At 39.3% G+C, this 18,334-nt stretch overlaps 1 protein-coding gene across 4 annotated transcripts in view; it reads left to right on the top strand.

The window, feature by feature from the left end:
• The window catches only part of EPS8 (epidermal growth factor receptor pathway substrate 8), a 183,200-nt gene extending 171,916 nt beyond the window's left edge, over nucleotides 1-11,284 (top strand). For all 4 annotated transcript variants that reach the window (XM_044228690.1, XM_044228688.1, XM_044228689.1 and 1 more), the window contains 3 exons: nucleotides 6,445-6,625; nucleotides 8,122-8,251; nucleotides 10,011-11,284. In XM_044228690.1, the coding sequence (XP_044084625.1) occupies nucleotides 6,445-6,625; nucleotides 8,122-8,251; nucleotides 10,011-10,124 (425 nt within the window). In that variant the 3' untranslated portion in view covers nucleotides 10,125-11,284. The remainder of the gene's footprint in view (nucleotides 1-6,444; nucleotides 6,626-8,121; nucleotides 8,252-10,010) is intronic.
• The last annotated feature ends 7,050 nt before the right edge of the window (nucleotides 11,285-18,334 follow it).

Below are 18,334 nucleotides of genomic sequence, written 5' to 3'. Positions count from 1 at the left end.
CCTCTTCTTCATAGCATGATTGTGAGGATTTAGTGAGGTATAGTCCATATAAATCATTTAGATCAGTCGTTCTCACCCAGAGATGGTCATACCGCCTTCCCAGAGGGAACATCCAGCATTGTCTGGAGGAATGTTTTGTTCACAGCCAGGTGGATGCTGCTGGCATCTAACAGGTAGAAGCCAGGGCTGTTTAGCAACATCCTACAAAGAACAGATCGGCCCCCCACAACAGAATTATCTGCTCCAAAATGTCAGTGATGCTGAGGTTGAAAAACTTTGATTTTTGACCAATATGACCAATAATGAGCAGTTCAAATATTTGCTGCTATCATCATCAGAATCATCATCATGGTTTTCCTGCTCCTCTTCCTCATATTTGCGACACACACACACACACACACACACGCACACACACACTCACTTAACACAATCAGCCTGCCAATACCAGTTTCAAATTTTCCCTCCAAATTCAGGTTTTATTCTCTTTACATTTCAACTTCATATGTTCGTAACATTAAGTTTGATGTGTTACATAAATGATTTCTGTGAAAAACCAGATTTTAGAAAGCTGAAAGGACACTGTGGCAAATTTTGGATTACCCTTGTTTATACTGTTGAACAGCAGTGTAGGAAATTTGAAATTTGAAGGGAATTCTGAGACAATTTTTCTTATTTTATCTTCAAATTTTATTTGTATATATATTATAAAATTACCTTGCTTTATCTATCCTGGACATGTAAACATTCTTGGAAAATTAGAGCCAGGAAGATAACTTCTTCAATATGTATGTATGCACATGAACGTGCGGGTATGCTTATGTATAAAGCATGTCTTTTGGTCTTTCAATGTGGCGTCTCCTAGGGCTCAGTTCTGGGCTCTTCCCACCATATAAACTTACTTTTACTGTCAGTGATCAATCTATTTCCATTTCTTTTAATATTGTCCATATTGGTAGAGAAGGAATTTGTCTCCCAAATTTGTCTTCTTATCAAATCTCATCTCTGCCATTCAAATACAAGTGTTGAACTATTATTTTTTTAAAGTTTTATTTATTATTTTAGTGGGGGGAGGAGTAGAGGAAGAGGGAAAGAAAATCTCCAGCAGATTCCCCATGAGTGCAGAGCCTGAGGTGGGGGTTCATCTCCTGACCCAGAGGTCATGACCTGAGCTGAACATACTTGAGTTGGTAGAGTGAAACACCACTTAGCACCACTGACCTTCAACAATTTAATAATCCTCTCTCCACTTCCATGTTCGAACAGTGAGGGCAAATGATGGCCTCTTCTTCATAGCATGATTGTGAGGATTTAGTGAGGTATAGTCCATATAAATCATTTAGATCAGTCGTTTTCACCCAGAGATGGTCATACCACCTTCCCAGAGGGAACATCCGGCATTGTCTGGAGGAATGTTTTGTTTACAGCCAGGTGGATGCTGCTCAACCCACTTAGCTACCCAGGCACCCCTGAACTATTAACTTTAAAGCTGACCTTGGATGGTTAGATTCTAAAGTAAATACCGAATCTTTTACTTCCATTTTCAGCTGACATTTTTCTCATCTCAATAAGTCATAACTGCATCTATTCAGTTGTGGTCATTTTTTGATAAATTTTTAAATTTTAGAAGAAGATATATATATTTGTGTTTAGTTGTTCTAGAAATCCTGGCTAAATGCAATAAGCATTAGTCTACTTTTATACCTTATTTTCTTCTCCGAAATAGAGCTGATTTACCATCTTCTTATCCATATCCCAACGTTGCCAAAGAGTAATGGAAAAGTGAAGCTTTAGAGAAATGATTAATTGTGCAGCAAAAACAACTCTGTGTGTGAGAATGTGTAAGTGTGTAGAAGTATGCTGTGCTACTAAATTTTCTTAAATGTTTGTGTATTTTTTAAAAAAGATGTTTTTATTTTTTTCAGAGACATAGTTTTGAGATGAGAAAGTTCTGTAAATATTTTTATTGATTTCCCTAAGGAAAATTTCCCTCTCAGAAATGACTGTTCTTTTTTTCATTTTTACCACAAGTTTATAACATCTCCCTTCCTTGATACGTCAGCACAGTAATCTTTGACACTGCAGTACTCTTTCCAGGCCTAGATCAGAGTTCATAGGCATCTAGTCCCCGTTTGAAACAGTCTGTGGTTTGGGACAGTTTGTTCTTTGTCCTAGTCTGAGAAACTAAGAATAACCTAATGGGAAAGGGGCATAGTTTGAACACTTCAAAGATAGAGAACTCTCCTGATAATTGTGACTCATCATTTTTTAATCTGTTTTTCATAAGTAAAAGGTTAGCATTGGTATATAAAACATACATCTCTCCCTGAATTAAATCTGTACTTGTTTCTTTGTTAACAATAAAAGTTTACATTTCCCTACACAAAGTTCCCTTTTAAAGATAACTCAGGAGCATAGTTTCATATTAACTAAATGTATTTCTTTTTATAAAATGCTTATTTTCATGATAGCTTTTTCCTGAGCAAGCACGTTTTTGGAGAACGGTTTTTCTAAATGAACATAGGGGCTTCTCAACAGTCTTTTAGAACCAAACAGACATATTTAAATGTACATTTGTCAATGGCCAGATTTCTCTCAAAATAAGCCTTTTAGACTTCCTACATTCTCTGCTTACTACCTAGACTTCTGGTAAAAATAAAATGGAAGGAACTGGAAAGTGATACTTACTAAAAAAAAAAAAGTGATACTCCAAAGAAAAGAGTTACCAAATAGCCTTAAAAAGGGGAAAAAGGCAACATGCCTGTTTTTTAAAATGTAGCAGGTAGCGAGAGTGAGAGAGAGAGAGAGAGACAGGCCTATTTAAGCTGGCTGCTTGGAGCCATGAGTCATATAAGCTATTCAAATTGGTTTATCACAGGATTCAAAAAGGTTCTCTTATCACTTTAGAAGATACCAATGCTTCAGGTATTTTGCATTTCTTCCACTTCCTTTGAAGTGTTAGTCCTTTTATTTGGATTTAATCTTTTGTAATCAGAAGTGTTATTTCAGAAAGAGGTGTAAAGTCAGTTTGCTTTGTTATTGTGTGCTAGAACATTGGAAATGGAAACCAGAAGCCCAGAGCACAGCAGAGGAGGGTTTTTTACTCTTTGGAAAGTTATGCTGTGAACTGGGGGTGATCATGCAGTGTCTCCGTTAACAGATAAGAAAATAAATCTTTTAGTGTGGTGATACTCTGTCCATTTTACACCTTTGAGACATCCTCGTATTCTGTGTGGCAGTTTGAAGTGAATTAAAAAAGCGAACTAGTGGAATGCATGCTGTGTGTTACTTAAATGAACCAATCAGCAGCGTTCTCATGCTCTCTGGCCCCTTCGCTCGGCCTCCCTCTCGCCCTTCCTGTCTCCTCTTGCTGTCTTTTGACTTCTCCAGGTTTCCTGAGTATGTAAGGCTTTAAAAAATTAGACTGAAAGAACTATTTGGTTATTTCACATTTTTATTTATTTCTCAAGGACACCAAACACTCTGGAATGTTCTCCCTGAAAAAGAAAAGAAGGAAGGAATGAAAAGAAAAAAGACAAAAAAGATCATGGAAGAGTTGTCACAACAAAGCTCCCTGAGTGGCCTGGCCATTGCCACTTGCGAGTTAATCAGTTAACTGAATTACTGTATCAGTTCTCTACTTAACCCTTAAAGATTATTTACAAATAATGTGTGTGTGCATATATATAATAAGTGTATTATGTATGTAATTATATATCATGTGTATGTGTATATATGTGTTTTAATACACAAGTACATTATTCTCTTTCCCCTACATTAATTTCTTCCCCATTTTTCTCATAAAGATATGTGCATATACATCTTTCCCATAAGCATAAAATGGGTTGGGGAGAGCGATAATGTGTAAGTTGATCGAAGGTAGTTTCAGTGACTTTGATCGTAAAGCAGCCATGAACTGAAAGTCAGGAAATTGAGTTCTAACTAAATTCTGCTAATCCTGTGATTTCAACAGATCTCTTGTGGCCTCCATTTTCTTTGCTCTTTCTTTTAGGGGTTTGTATATGATGCTTTTCAAAGTCTCTCTCACTGAAAACCTCAGCAGAATGCCTTAGTCATTCATTTATTCAGCGAATATTTATTGAGTCCCTACCCTGTTCTAGGTATTTCGGGTAAAGCAAACAAAGCAACCACAAATCTGTTTTCAGGTATAGATTTTGATGAAAGGAGAGAGGTACATGATTGAGTTGATAGGGAATATGATAAGTGGTTTTGGAGAAAAATAAAGCCATGTGGATTGGAAGTGCTGTTGGGGAGGGAGTTGCAATTTTAAATGTGGAAATTCTAAAGGAGGGTAAGAGTGAGTCAAATGGATTCATAAGGGAAAAGCATTCTAGGTACAGGCCCTTAATTTTGAAGAGCACCAAGGAAGCCGTTAGCTAGAGCAGAGGTCTTCAAGAGCAGTAGAGTTACCTCAGAAAATGGTCATCTAAGGCCTTTTACTGGGAGTACTTTGTATTACTTGGAAAGGCTTAGAGCTGGAGAGTTGCATTATCTGACATACATTTTAAAAAGATCACGTTAGCTTTTCTATTGAAAACAGAAGAGCAAGGGGTGCTGTGGTCGAGAGTAGAAGGAAGGCCACCTGTGACTAGGTTGGTGGCTAAGACGGAGCTAGTCACAGAAAAAATGGAGTAAAGTGGCTAGGTTTTTGGTACGTTTTGATGATAGGCCTAATAGAGTTTGCTGATGATTGGGTGTAACAGAGGCCAAAGAGGAGTCTAGCAGAGCTCCGTGGCATTTTGCCAGAGGAACTGAAGAAATGGAATTACCATCAACTAAGTTGGGAAATACAGCATAAAAGCAAGCTTCAGGAAGTGGTTCAGATTTGGACACGTTCTGTTTGAGCTATCTAATAGACATCTGAATGAATATTATCAAGTAGACGGTTGGCATATATGGGTCTAGAGTCCTGAGGAATGGTCTGGACTGGAGAAATAATTTGGGGAGTCATCAGCTTTTAAACGGCAGAGCGATCATTAATGGAGTGAGTGCTGGCAGAGGAGAGGTTCCAGGATTGTGCCCTTACTGGGCAGAAGAGAAGAATCAGAGAAGGGTACTGAGAAGGAGAGGCCAGTGAGACAGGAAGAAAATCAGGTGAGTGTGATGTCCTAGAGGCCACAGGAAGAAGGGATTTTAAGGAACGATCACCTTCGTCATTTGTTGCCAGTAGGTTAAATGAGATGGTAACTAGGAACTGACCATAGGAATTTAGCAAAATGTGGTGAGGGATGGGGCCCAAGGCCCATTTTTTTAGCCATGAATTCAAGAGAAAATTGGAGAACAAGAATGGGAGTTAGTGAGTATAAACAACTTTTCATGGAGTTTAACAAGAAGGGGAGCAGAGAAATGGGTAGTAGCTGAGAGGGACATGGGGTCAAGAAAGGGCTTACAGGGAAGAGGAAAGGTATCAAAATAATACAAAATATGTTTGCATGCTGATGAAATGATTCAGTAAAAGAGGAAGATGGATAACCTAGATATGTAGAGAAATTACTGTTGAAATATTTAAATAGGCAGAGGAGATGGGAAATATGCACATGTAGAGGAGTAGGCTTTAGGAGTGGAAACAGTTGATCCATAATGTAGTAGGAAGGGAGGGAAGGAAGGAAGAGGAGGGAGGCAGAGTGGGTGGGGAAAGTACCAGTAGTCAAGGAGAACCACTAAGGGAACTTAATGGAGGTTCTCTTCTAACTTCTTTATTTTGTTTGACATTAGGAAAGTGAGATCATCAGTTCCAGGTGGGAATTGGGGAATGAGTGTTGGAGGTTTGCAGACAAAGAAGAGAGTACATGCACATCTAACAGTGGGAAGCAACGTGGTCTAGGGCTGATTCTCAACCTGAATCTTTTGGACACGGGGCGGTGTAATTCTCTGTGGTAGGAGACTGGTGTGTATCTCATAGAATGTTTTATGCAGCCCTGGCCTCTACCCACGACATGATAGTTGCGTCCTTTCTCCCCCTCCCCTCTACTTGTACCATCCAAAAGTGTGTCCAGCCATTGGCAGATGTCCCTCGGGTCAAAATTACCCCCACTTGTTACCATGGACCTAAGGAAATGCAGTCTGATTGTCAGGAAACAGCAGCCTGGTTGAGGTTCATATTCATGAATTTAACATGAGATCATTCAGCATTGTTGTGTTATACTCACTGTGCAGGTGCAGGCACAGAATAAGTAGAAAGTTCGATTTAACAAGGGTTGGCATTTTGCCAGGTGAGTACAATGAAGAGAGCAGAGAAGAGCCAAGGAGTGATTTTAATAATTGATCATGGAATTTGTTCTGGGTGAGGATGACAGTGAGGAAAGATGATAGGAACACTAGATTATAAGTTCTTTGGGGGTCAAAGGATTTGGGGCATTGGGGTTCTAGCAAGTGTGACACATGCTACGGGTTTTCGAAAATAACCTACCCCATGCTGATGTGCAGGAAGGAAATCTCAGATGGAGGAAGTGCAGGACGAGCTCATCCACAGACTGACCATCGGTCGGAGCGCTGCCCAGAAGAAGTTCCACGTGCCACGGCAGAATGTGCCAGTTGTCAATATCACGTATGACTCCACACCAGAAGATGTGAAGATGTGGTTACAGTCGAAGGGGTTCAGCCCTGTGTAAGTCTCTCTGGGAAGACTTTGCATTTCTGTATGTAACATATGCCTATGGTGGGATCATCAGCGTGGTGGCTAAGATGTCACACATGACTGTTTAAAAATTTGGGGAGCCCAGACTGCATTTGTTCCATGCTCAGGAAATAACTATACATATTTGTAGCTTAAAAAAAAAATGGAAGCAGTTGTAACTATAATTTGGTGTTACCCTGTTTTCTAGTTAATAATGACTACATACTGGTGGTTCCTGAAGCAAACCATCAGGAGCTTTGAAGCAGTAGCGTTCTTTCCCCCTCATCTTGTCACTCAGGGTAGAACTAAGGTGTTAGCTGGACTCCCTAGATATTAGAGGGCATAAAGCAGAATGTTCTGCTGCAGGATATAGATTCTCAACCAAATAAAAAACAGAAAATTACCTATTATATATTATAATGTAATAGAGCTTTTCCCTTGGTAAGCCCATGACAACAATTCAATTTATCTATAATTTAAAAATCTGAAAATACTTTACGTGTATTTGATACAAGGAACTATTTCAATCATACATATTTAAGAGAATTTTATAAACTTCATATACCCACATGACTGAAAAATGAGATATATCGATTAGTCAGTTGCCTGGTCACTAGAAAGTTATATGTTCCCCATATGAAACACCATATTTCAGGGAATTGGTACTCCACAATAATGATACTAAATACAATTGGCTCCTTTTTGATACTTCATAATCATCTTCTATAGCCTCAGGGTCCTCATCATGAAAGTCCTTTGTCACTGCTCTGAATAAGCACTGTAGTACCATTTTATAAGAGTTTTGTTATTTGGAACACTTAGAAAAGAGAGGTTATGGCAGGACCAGAAACTTTCTTCCTTTGTTTTATATATATAAATATAATTTTTTTAATTTTATATTTAAATATCTATTATTATTATTTTATAAATATAATTTTTTTATATTTAAATATCTATATTATTATTTTATATATAAATATATATAAAACAAAGGAAGAAAGTCATTTAATTAATTAATTTATTATTTATTTATTATTTAAGTTATTTATTTATTTAACTTTTATTTTGAGAGAAAGAGCATGAGCTGGGGGCGGGGAGGGGCAGAGGCAGGCTCAGTGCCCAGTGCAGAGCCCGATGCCGGACTCAGTCCCCTGACCCCGAGATATTGACCCGAGCCAAAATCAAGAGCAGGACACTTAACTGGCTGAGCCACCCAGGCACCCCTATCTAGATAATATTTTTTTTTTTTTAAAGATTTTATTTATTTATTTGACAGAGACAGATCACAAGTAGGCAGAGAGGCAGGCAGAGAGAGAGGAGGAAGCAGGCTCCCCGCCGAGCAAAGAGCCCGATGCGGGACTCGATCTCAGGACCCTGAGATCATGACCCGAGCCGAAGGCAGCGGCTTAACCCACTGAGCCACCCAGGCGCCCCCTAGATAATATTTTTAATGTTGTATTTCTCTTTCTTTCTCCTGTACTTTTCAGGACTGTCAATAGTCTTGGAGTATTAAACGGTGCACAACTTTTCTCTCTCAACAAAGAGGAATTGAGGACAGTCTGCCCTGAAGGGTCCAGAGTCTTTAGCCAAATCACTGTACAAAAAGCTGCATTAGAGGTATGACTTGTCAACCTAAGTTGGTGTTTTCATTAATCAAGAGTGTGGACTGCAAATTGAAAGCTCTGAAATCAGCTGTTTATGTCCATAGTTGTCAATTTCCCTTTCAAACAGAGCTGAATTAAATTTGACTCCACTTTTGTAATTGATCACTGGAGACCATCCATGACCATTTGCAGTAGATTAATTTATCATAAATGTTCCTGTAACATGAAGCTTGGAGCATATGCTTTTGGATATTTAATGAAAAGCCTAATGTTCTCATTTTATATGCATTAACTACTTCTGTAGAAATTTAAATTTTGACACAGTAATGGACATTCACTTCTGAATGAGTAAATGCCTTAAGAGGTCAGAATTTTTGCCTGTTCTTAATATTTAGTTTGGAGATTCTTGTAGGCCAGTGGCTACAAGGTCTTAAAACCCTGGCTGTGGGTCTTAGGTCTTGTTATATATCTAAATAATCAGAGAGAAAATATTAGGTAATATTCATTGAAAAGAGAGAGTGCTGAAGAATAAATATTTAGTCATAGTTGTCGGTGGGAGAGGAGGAGAGGAAATGTTTTCTAGACGGAATATCCTTAAGCTTCCTCCTCCTACTCTTCTTAAAATGGGCTCTGTAAGGGTAGTAGTTTCACTGTTACATCTCATAGCTCTTAATAGCTTTCATGATACTTCCACTCAACTGAAAGAATATTGGCTTTGGTGTAAAATTGATACATAATTTTCCCTAGCCAGTATATCCTCTAAATTCAACAGTGAAATAACTCACAGTGAAATAGCTTCATGCATGCAACCTTGTAACCACTGTCAGAAGAAAGTTTATTTCCTTGGAAATTTGTCCTATAACATTGATCTTGGGAGTTTTATATTAGGTGGATCTTGGGCGTGTCCTGGATCAGGCTTTCCATATATTGAATATGAGTAAGGATTGTATCTTTTCTAAGACAGTTTTTTTTTTTTTTTACCACTATACATTTTAACTTTATTGAGAGTATATAAATTTCCTTCTCAAGGGTATAAGAGAAAGTTCCAAAACTCTTGAATTCCTTTGTGTCAGATTGCATATAATTTGCCCTCACCTCCCACTTCCTCTTGGTCTCTTCCTTCAGTTCCTCTGGATATGAACCAGGGTTCTTTATCTTCCTCAACTGCCCTCCCACCATACCCTTCTCTTGCATCTAGTCCATCTTTTAGATGACTCACCTGGCTTGCCAGAAACTTCCACTGATGAGAGCAGAATAATCAGGGTGCACAGGCTTAGTAGGTAGAGTGTGGCAAGGAGAAAAGCTAACATGAGGTCAGAGGGTCAGAGCCTTCCTGTATTCTGGAGGGAGCTTGCTGTACCCTGAGCCCAGTGTTTGAGCTTAATTTAGAATCCCCTAAGGGTAGATGAGTATCTTGCTCAATTTCGGAAGGTTCTTTGATAATTTGCCATCATATTATGCTTATTGTACACATATCTTACTTCTCCCAGGGAATCTGGAGCATTCCATATACATTATTGATTTATTTTTATCATGGCCGAGTGAAAGGCATGGTGAATGAATTGCCTTAAGACACAATTCATAAATGAAAAACGATTACTGTGATGTATTAGTGAAGTCCAGAAGCATCACTTTATAGGAAGGGCAGCCTTCTTCTCTCCAAGAGATAGTTGGAGAAGAACAAAGGCCTCTTATCCTGACCCATTTCATCACATGACCCTCAGCCTGCACAATCCCATAACCGTCTTGTCTGAACCGTGTCTATTTTTCAGGATAATAGTGGCAGCTCCGAGTTGCAAGAGATCATGCGAAGACGGCAGGAGAAAATCAGTGCCGCGGCCAGTGATTCAGGAGTGGAGTCTTTTGATGAGGGAAGCAGTCACTAATTTGTCTTTAAACTCCATTTAAATCTGTGGCATTATTCCAATGTGCTTTGTTTTAAGAAGCCATGAAGGGAATGTCAGATTCTTACTTCTCGGAATCCCTAAGTTATGGCCATAAAGAAACAATGCAAACATAAGTAAGCAGAGGCCCATTATTTTTATTAAAACTGAATAATTTTAAATAGATGTTTTGCCCTCGGGAAATATTTTTGCCTGCTTTACCAAGGTGAGGGTTCTTTTATTGGATTAATTATTTCAACCCCTATCTCAGTGTGTAAGCAGGCACCTTCTGACAGTGGTGAATTTATTTACTGCAGCAAAACAAAGGTATTTCCCGTGATTTAAAATCTAAATAATTTAAGTTTTGCCCATGACCCTGGTGTCTGTCGTTCAGAGCATAGCTTACTTTAGAGTAGCCTCTGCTTACTGAGGTTTCTTCTTTGACATACTCAATGATAGAATATTTAGATTTATTTAAAGTTCTTCATGCCAACAGTTTTGGTTTTTTTTTTTTTTTTTTTTAAATCAAAACATTTAATGAACCGTAGAATACAACAAGGCCTTGGACATGCAAATACAGATTTATGGAGCATTTCCAAGACAAGTCACTTGTCATGGCTCTGTTGATCACAATTCCTTGTATGGCCTGTATTTTGATTTAGTTTATGTTCTGCTTATTATCTATACTGTGTTCTTATATATGAGAAAGCACAAGTGGAAGAGAGGTCAGATGCAGTCAAAATGTGTCCCAGAAGGTAGCCCGCATTGGTGTGCGTTACAGTGTTTTCCTTAATAAAGGCCTCAGTTCTGAATATTGATAAGAGTAGTTAAATGGATATTGGGGCCACTTCATGTGTTTATCTGTGTCAAGTTTTTCTGGTAATAAGAAACACTTAATTTACACATATTTTAATCCTGTGAAAGATTCTAGATAGAGAAAGGAAAGATACTTAACCTTCAACAAATGTTATTTTTGGAAACACAATTTTTGTCATTAAATGTTATATTATTTCACATATATAAAACAGATGTTATGTAAGAATGTTGTATATTTTAACATAAATCCATTTAGAGAGATTATCTAGATTCATTAATTTTCATAGTGCCTTTTTCACATGAGTCAGCTGGAAAGTCTGCAATAAACAGTATTTGCTGTATGGTAATAAATGGCTTCTGTCTTATTGGCAAAAGACATCTTTTGGTATGTAGACTATGGACCAGGGTTGTGCGGAATGGGGAAAAACAGAGGCCCACTCTTTATTTTTTTTTTTTTTTAACTGATTTCTAGTACTGTTCAGCATCTAGTAAGAGCTGGTCTCAGGGTAAAAACAAATGTATGACAGCACTTAGGATTAATAAATGCTTCCACAGAAATGCCTCCTTAGGTATCTATAGTAACTGTGTGAGCTATATTTTATAGACAAGGAAATGACTTCCTAGGTTCTCATTTCCCCCCAAATTATGAGAGATGCGGGAGTTGCTAATCTTCCCCAAAACGATGCCCCTCGGACAAAGTGAAACAAACACGAGAATGATGAAGGTCACTCTAGATCTTTTCCATGTCCTAAGCACTGACACGCATTTATAACTTAGCCCTTACTGAAAGTCTCTGAAAATGTAGGGATAAGACAAGAGAAAATAGAAGAGTTAAAATAGCCTGAATGAAATGTGACATATATGATATTAAAAGAATTGATGTAATTTATAAAGATGTCGTTATGCTATGAAATTCCAATGGAAAATAGCACAGTGGTGGCGATGACAGAAAGCAGTTGCTTCCTTCGGGACTGTGGGGACAAAGGGAAGAGATGGGATTCTCGGAATTTAGAATCTCGAGGGAGAGGTACTGCGGAGTTCGGATCCAGACATCTGGGGAGTTTGGTCCCTGGTACCTGAGAAGTTTAGAAGAAAGACCCCAGAGCTGGTAAAGAAACCTCTGAGGAGCAGGCATGGCCTTCCTAGTGCTGTGACCTCAGGAATTCAGAGAAGGATACAGACAGACCTCAGGAGACCATGCCAGCCAGCTGGTTTTCAGACTTCTGTGAGGGCGTGATGAGGCTGCTCTGGGGAGGGCCGGAAAACACAAACTGGTAACTGGAGCCTACTGGGGGTCAGCTGCTACTTACAGAGTGAAGAACTATTATTCGGGTGATGATAATACGAGCCAGAAGTAAGACCGAAGGGAGCAGGTGCCTTGTTCCCCTCTAGCTTCCCATCTCCCCACAGCATACCCTTTGGGCAAAATCTGTTGGGAACACACCTGACAAAGCTCCAGATCACAAAGCTGAGAATAGAAGGATGGATTTGAAAAAGCTCAGTAACCAACCCATTCTAATTCTGGCTAGTCTGTATACTTCAACTTTTCTATGCGTATTTGAGATTCCATACAGTCCTCTTTAAAACTTCATACTTTGGCCTAACAAGAGGTAATCATCCTTCTCTGTTATTTAAATGACATTTAATAGACTTGGTCAAAAAGGCAAAAAACAAAACAAAACAAAAAAGCTGAGATATCAGAGAGGTAGTCAGGATAGGAAGCAGCCTCCTTCTCTCAGGCTAGGGGAGCAAAGGGATGGTTTGGGTTTATCAGTGCGTTAGAAGCCTGGGGGAAGGGCCCTAGGAAGCTTGGATCCAGAACCCGGGGGAAGTGCTGGTGTTGGTGCTGGTGTCTCAGGAGCACAAAGGAGAGATGCCCTGAGGAACGGGGACAGAAAGCTTTGAGGAGAGGATTCTGGACCGTTGATGCTAGTTTCTCTGAGAGGGTGTCCTGTTGCTGGTTCTGAAAATGTAGCAGGGGTGGAAAAAGAAACTAGAAACTATCACTTGCTACTCAAATAATTGCTACTGCCAAAGTTGAGAGCTCTTCACTGGTGTAAGTGAAGCTTACTGGGGTAAGTGAAGTGTAAGTAAGCTCTTCCCTGATGATGGCATAACCTTTGTGTCATTTTCTTCTTGTTTCTTGGGATTATGGGATTACAGCTTTTATTAAACTAGGCAAAATGTTGAGCAATTATTACCTCTTTTGGTCCTTCCTGCCTTTCTACCATTGAAAGGGTCCAATTGCATGTGTATTAGGCCATCTAAATTTTCCCCAAGTTCATTAATGCTCTGTTAATTCTTCGCCCAGTCCTCTTTCTCTGTGTTTCATTCTGGGTGGTTTCTGTTGCTGTCTTCAGGTTCACTACTCTTGTCTTCTAGAATTTCTAGTCTGCTTTTAGTCTCTTTCATCTCAGACGTTAGAGTTTTCATCTCTAAAAGTTTGATTTGATACCTTAAAAACCTTCCATGTCTCAATTTGTTCAATAATTCTTTATCAATCAGAGAAAACAATTAAAATAATGTCTTAATATTCTTGTTTATGAATTTTATCATCTTGATAATGAGTAGGTTATTTTTTATTTTTATTTTTTCTGTATTATGGGTCTTGTTTTTTTGCTTCTTTGTATGCCTAGGAGTTTTTAATTGGATGAAAGACATTGTAAGTTTTACCTTGTTGAATACTTTTGCATTCTTATAAATATCCCGTGCTCTGTTTGGGGATGCTGTTAAGTTACTTGAGAGGAGTCTGGTTCTTTCTGACCTTGTCTCTATTAGTGGAACTTGAATAGCATTTGCATTAAACCTAATTTTATCTCACTATTGAGACACAACCGTTTTGAGTACCCAAGATACTGTTCCATGAATTAGGATGTTTTCTGCTCTAGCTGATGGTAATAAGAACTATTCCTGGTTCTGTGTGATCTCTGACGGTTGTTCCTCCAAGCCTTTCAGGGCTTTCTTTCTTTAGCCTTGGGCCATTTTCTCATACACTTGTACAGATACACACTCAACATAAGACTCAGGGGAGCCTACAAAGATCTCCAGAGCTCTCCCCGCAGATTTCTCCTGTCGTTCTCTGTGCTGTGAACTTTAGCCCCTTCGTCCTTGCTATACTGTAAGCTTTGTGTTTTCAACTCAGAGGGTCTGCTTAACTCCACGTGGGCTCTCCCTCCCTGCACTGCAAGTTGGATGCAATCTCTAGGCAGAAAGCTGAGCAATTAGAGGAGATTTTCATTTGATTTTCCTCTTTAAATGATCACGGTCATTCAGTGCCCAGTGTCTAATATTTTGAAACTGTTCTTTCATGAATTTCATACATTTGTTTTTTAATTGTCTCAGGTTTAAATCCAGGTTCTCTGAGTCCATCTGGGCCCAAACGTGGCATCACCTTGCTTTTTAAATTACACATTTCACGGAATACAGAAATCTAGGTTGCCAGTTTTTATTCTAGAACTTTAAAAGTGTTATTCCACTGACTTTTGGCTTCTGATCAGTCAGTCAGTCATCATTCTTGTTTTTCCTTCTGACTGTTTTCAAGAGTTTTTTTTCCAGTGTCTTTCATTTTCAGCAGCTTGATTATAAAGCTGATAGATGTAGTTTTCTTGGTATTTATCCTGTGTGGGATTTAATGATTGAGTCCTGGTTTCCCATTACTGAAGCCCATATTCCTTCTAATACCTTTTTCTCCTTTCTCTTCTTCTCCTTGGCCTCCTATTATATGTAGGGTAGACCACTTGATATCATCCCAAAGATCTCAGAATCTCTTAATTTTAAACAAAATTTTCCCATTCTTTAGATTGGGAAATGTGTTATTATATATTCAGGTCACTGACTCTCCTACCCCTACCCTTGTGATCTTTTTTGCAATATGCTGTTAATACAAAAAAAATTTTTTTTTCAGTTATTGTATTTTATTCTAGGATTTACATTTCATACTTTTATTTAGCTTTCATTTCTCTGCCAAGACTATTCACTCATTAAAATACTTGTTTTATTGCTATAACGCGTAAAACTTGCTTTATAATCCTTGTCTACTAAATCTAACATTGGGGCCATCTCAAGCTCAGTTTCTGTTGATTGCTTTTTTTCTCCCTCCTCACCCCGTGAGTTCTAGTTTGCTCTTTCTTTACACGTGTAGTAATTTTTTATTATATACTTGGCATTGTAGAGATGTCTCTGATACTCGAGAATGTGTTTTCTGTCTTTGAAGAATATTTATTCTTGTTCCTACCAAGCAGCTCTGCCCTGGCTGATGACTTTGACTTTGTCTGGCTTTGGTTTTATACTTTGCTAGAATGCTCATGATGGCTGGAGTTGCTTCACAAGGTCTTCTGACTTGATGGGACTTTGTCTACAAACTCTCTCTTCTGCATATCTGGCCAGGGCTTAATTTTCGGCTTTGTCTGCACCTGTCAAGAGTAGTTTTTAACTGTGGAGTCCTTACTTCTAAGGGATTTTCTTTGGGGGTTGCATGTCCAGGTTATTTTTTATCTCAGATGGATTCCCAAAGTATTAGAAGTTGTGAAACAGGTCTCTTCACTTTTGCTGGGCTGGACCTCTCATGTCCTCCAACATTGCTACTTCTGGTCGCTTTCCTGGACTCCCAACCTTGTAGCGGCCGCTCTCGGCTACACGCTGGGTGACGTTGCCCTGTGCAAACCGGTGCCTCCTCTCTGGTGCTCTTCTTTAGAAATTCTAGCCACTTCCAGTACCCTGACTCTGGTCTTTGCCTCCTCATTTTGGTAGGACTAACGAGCTCTGCTTGGAGCTACCTTGCTGTACTGCAGTTGGGGAATTATCCCTGAAGAGCCAGTGAGTTTCCTTATCCCAGTGATTGTACTTATACAATGATTGTACTTGTACTGCTTATAAAATGTGAGCCGTAAATTTTTTCTTTATCTCTCCTCTACTTAATAGGCACTGAGTCACAGGAAATAAATGAGAGAGATATCCTAGTTACTTAAAACTCTTTCTTTCGTATTTTTCTCTAAGAAAATATATAGGAAATTGAGATTCATTTGTTTTCTAAAAATAGATTTATGGAGGCTGCCCTAGGGGTTATGTAGAGATCTCTCTGGGGCTGGGTGTGCTCACTTTCAGCTCAATGCCTACACTAAAGACTGGAATAAGATTAGAAAGTCCAGACTCAACAAAGGTGTTTCTATAGAGACTGATTGTTTCTAAGCAGGAGAAGACACTGTTCATTCAATAAACATGTATTGTCTACTTAAAAAATTAGATATGGAGGAGAACCCTAGATGCAGACTCTGGCCTCAGGAAACATAAAATCAAAAGGACTGTGCAGCTTGCATTATTTATTCCAGGAGCTAGTCTTACTGATCTCCTGGGGGCTAATGTACACCCTAAAACCAGCAGTTGGGGGCGGTTCCTAGAGGCTGTGATTTTCTGCTGTGACATTAAGTTTTTCCCAAAGGACATGCTTCTGAGTTAGTCTAATCAGAGATCTTGGTAGAGTTATGTAAGGGGCCCCTAGGAATAATGTGGGAGGGGCAGGCAGATACCATTCTACCCTCCATCTCTGGGGACTTCTTTTCATTATTTAAAACAAAACAAAATTTAAAAAACAAAAAGCTGCAGTTGTTATAGGCAACACCCAGAGAAAGGTGGTATTTCCAGCAAGTCCTGGGTCCCAGACAGAAATGGCAGTCTAGGCTCATATTTTTCCCCTCTTCACCCATTCTCTCTCCACCGTCTTGTTTCCTCGGTGTCCTCTTGGCTACAGGCCTCTACAAGATCTACTCCCAAAATCTCCTTTCCTGGCCCCTTTGTTCCTTTCTGTCCTCAGAGTAGAGGACAGGAAAGAGGCTGAGGCAGCTGGTGTTTGGAACTCAGTGTTGTGGGAAGCTCTCAGGGTTTTGGTGGAGAAGGAGCATAGTTACCAGGCAAAGAGTATCTTCCAGTATCCAAATATTTGGGTTTACCTCATCAAATTTGTAAAAGAAAGGTGATAAAATAAGCCACTAGTAAAAATCTGATAAGCTAAAAGGAATTACTAAGAACTACATTGGGTAGTGTCTAATCTGAACTGGAGAAAGATATGGCCATCAATTGCTCTGAGAGGACTAAAGTCCTAAATCTGGATTTCTGTATCAAAGGGGATATTTTAATAGCTGAGGTGTTTCCTGAAGAGCCTTAGGCATACCGCCTTTGCTTTGGTGTGGGGACGGGGTGGGCAATGAGTCAGGGCTCCTGCCGGGCCCAGATGGTCCTGGTCCAGGCTGGTCTCACAGGCTCTTTCCTTCCTGAGTGTAGTCCCAGGCTCTTGGCCCAAATTCCTGCTTCTTTTCTTATCCCTGAAGCCTGGCTGTGGAGTAAAATGTAATTTGTCCTACTTTAGTTACTCCTATCATCCCCCCCAAATGAACACAGTCTCTTTCAGTTAATGGGAAAACAAGGAATAATATATTCATACGATGAGAAATTAATATCTGTACCTGGTCCTGCTTTAAAGTTTTTTACTTTAAGCTGATATCATATGCTAAGGCTTTCTTTTCTGCCTCCTATCTAGTCTAAAGGAAGGGGAAAAAGAATGGAAAGAACTGAACTCAGTATTCTAAGATCTTTCACATTTAACCCCACTTTACAGATGGGAAAATTGAGACTCATACATGAGTTAAGTAGCATGTACAAAGTCACACAATGTGTAGAAAAACTAAATTTGGATTCAACTCTCTTAGACTTCTGTAGAGCCTGCAAATCTTTACTCAGATACCATAGGTCAGTATACAAAAAAATTTAAGCTTATGAAGCATCTTTTCAAAACCTGAAATTTTATGTAGTATACCACTGTATCAAATAGGTAAAATCAGAGTTTCTCTCACCGAAGCAGCAGAGAGGAGATTTGCAGCCTCCTTTGGAAATCACTGGCCCAGATCCCATAGATTACCTCCCCGGCAAAGACCCTTGCAGGTGAACTTGAAGGGGGATTGGAAGCTGATCATCCCATGGCCACAACTAGACTTGGTCTCCGCAGTCATTTACATCTTTGGGGTATTTCAGGTGGCTGACTGGCCCTCCAAAACAGCACTTTATTTAGACAGGAAAATAGCCTTTGGACATCCTTTCTTAGTTTGTTTGTTTTTTTTAAGATTTTATTTGTTTATTTAAGAGAGAATGAGTGATGGAGAGGGGGAGAGAGAAACAGAGAGAGAGAGTGTGAGAAGCAGACATCCTGCTGGGCCGGGATCCCGATGTCCTGGGATTCTGACCTGAGCCGAAGGCCGCTGCTTAACCGACTGAACCACTCGCCCCCTCTTAGGTTCATACTTATGCTTTGAAGTAGAAATTATAAAAGATGCCAATATATTGACAAACATTAGTTGATTTTGGTCCCAGTTTTTCCCTGTGACAGCCTGAGCAGAGCCAGGAAGAGA

This window comes from Neovison vison, chromosome 12 (assembly GCF_020171115.1).
Source record: "Neovison vison isolate M4711 chromosome 12, ASM_NN_V1, whole genome shotgun sequence".
In the NCBI taxonomy this organism is placed as follows: Eukaryota; Metazoa; Chordata; class Mammalia; order Carnivora; family Mustelidae; genus Neogale; species Neogale vison.
This window is presented reverse-complemented; position numbering and strand designations above follow the sequence as displayed.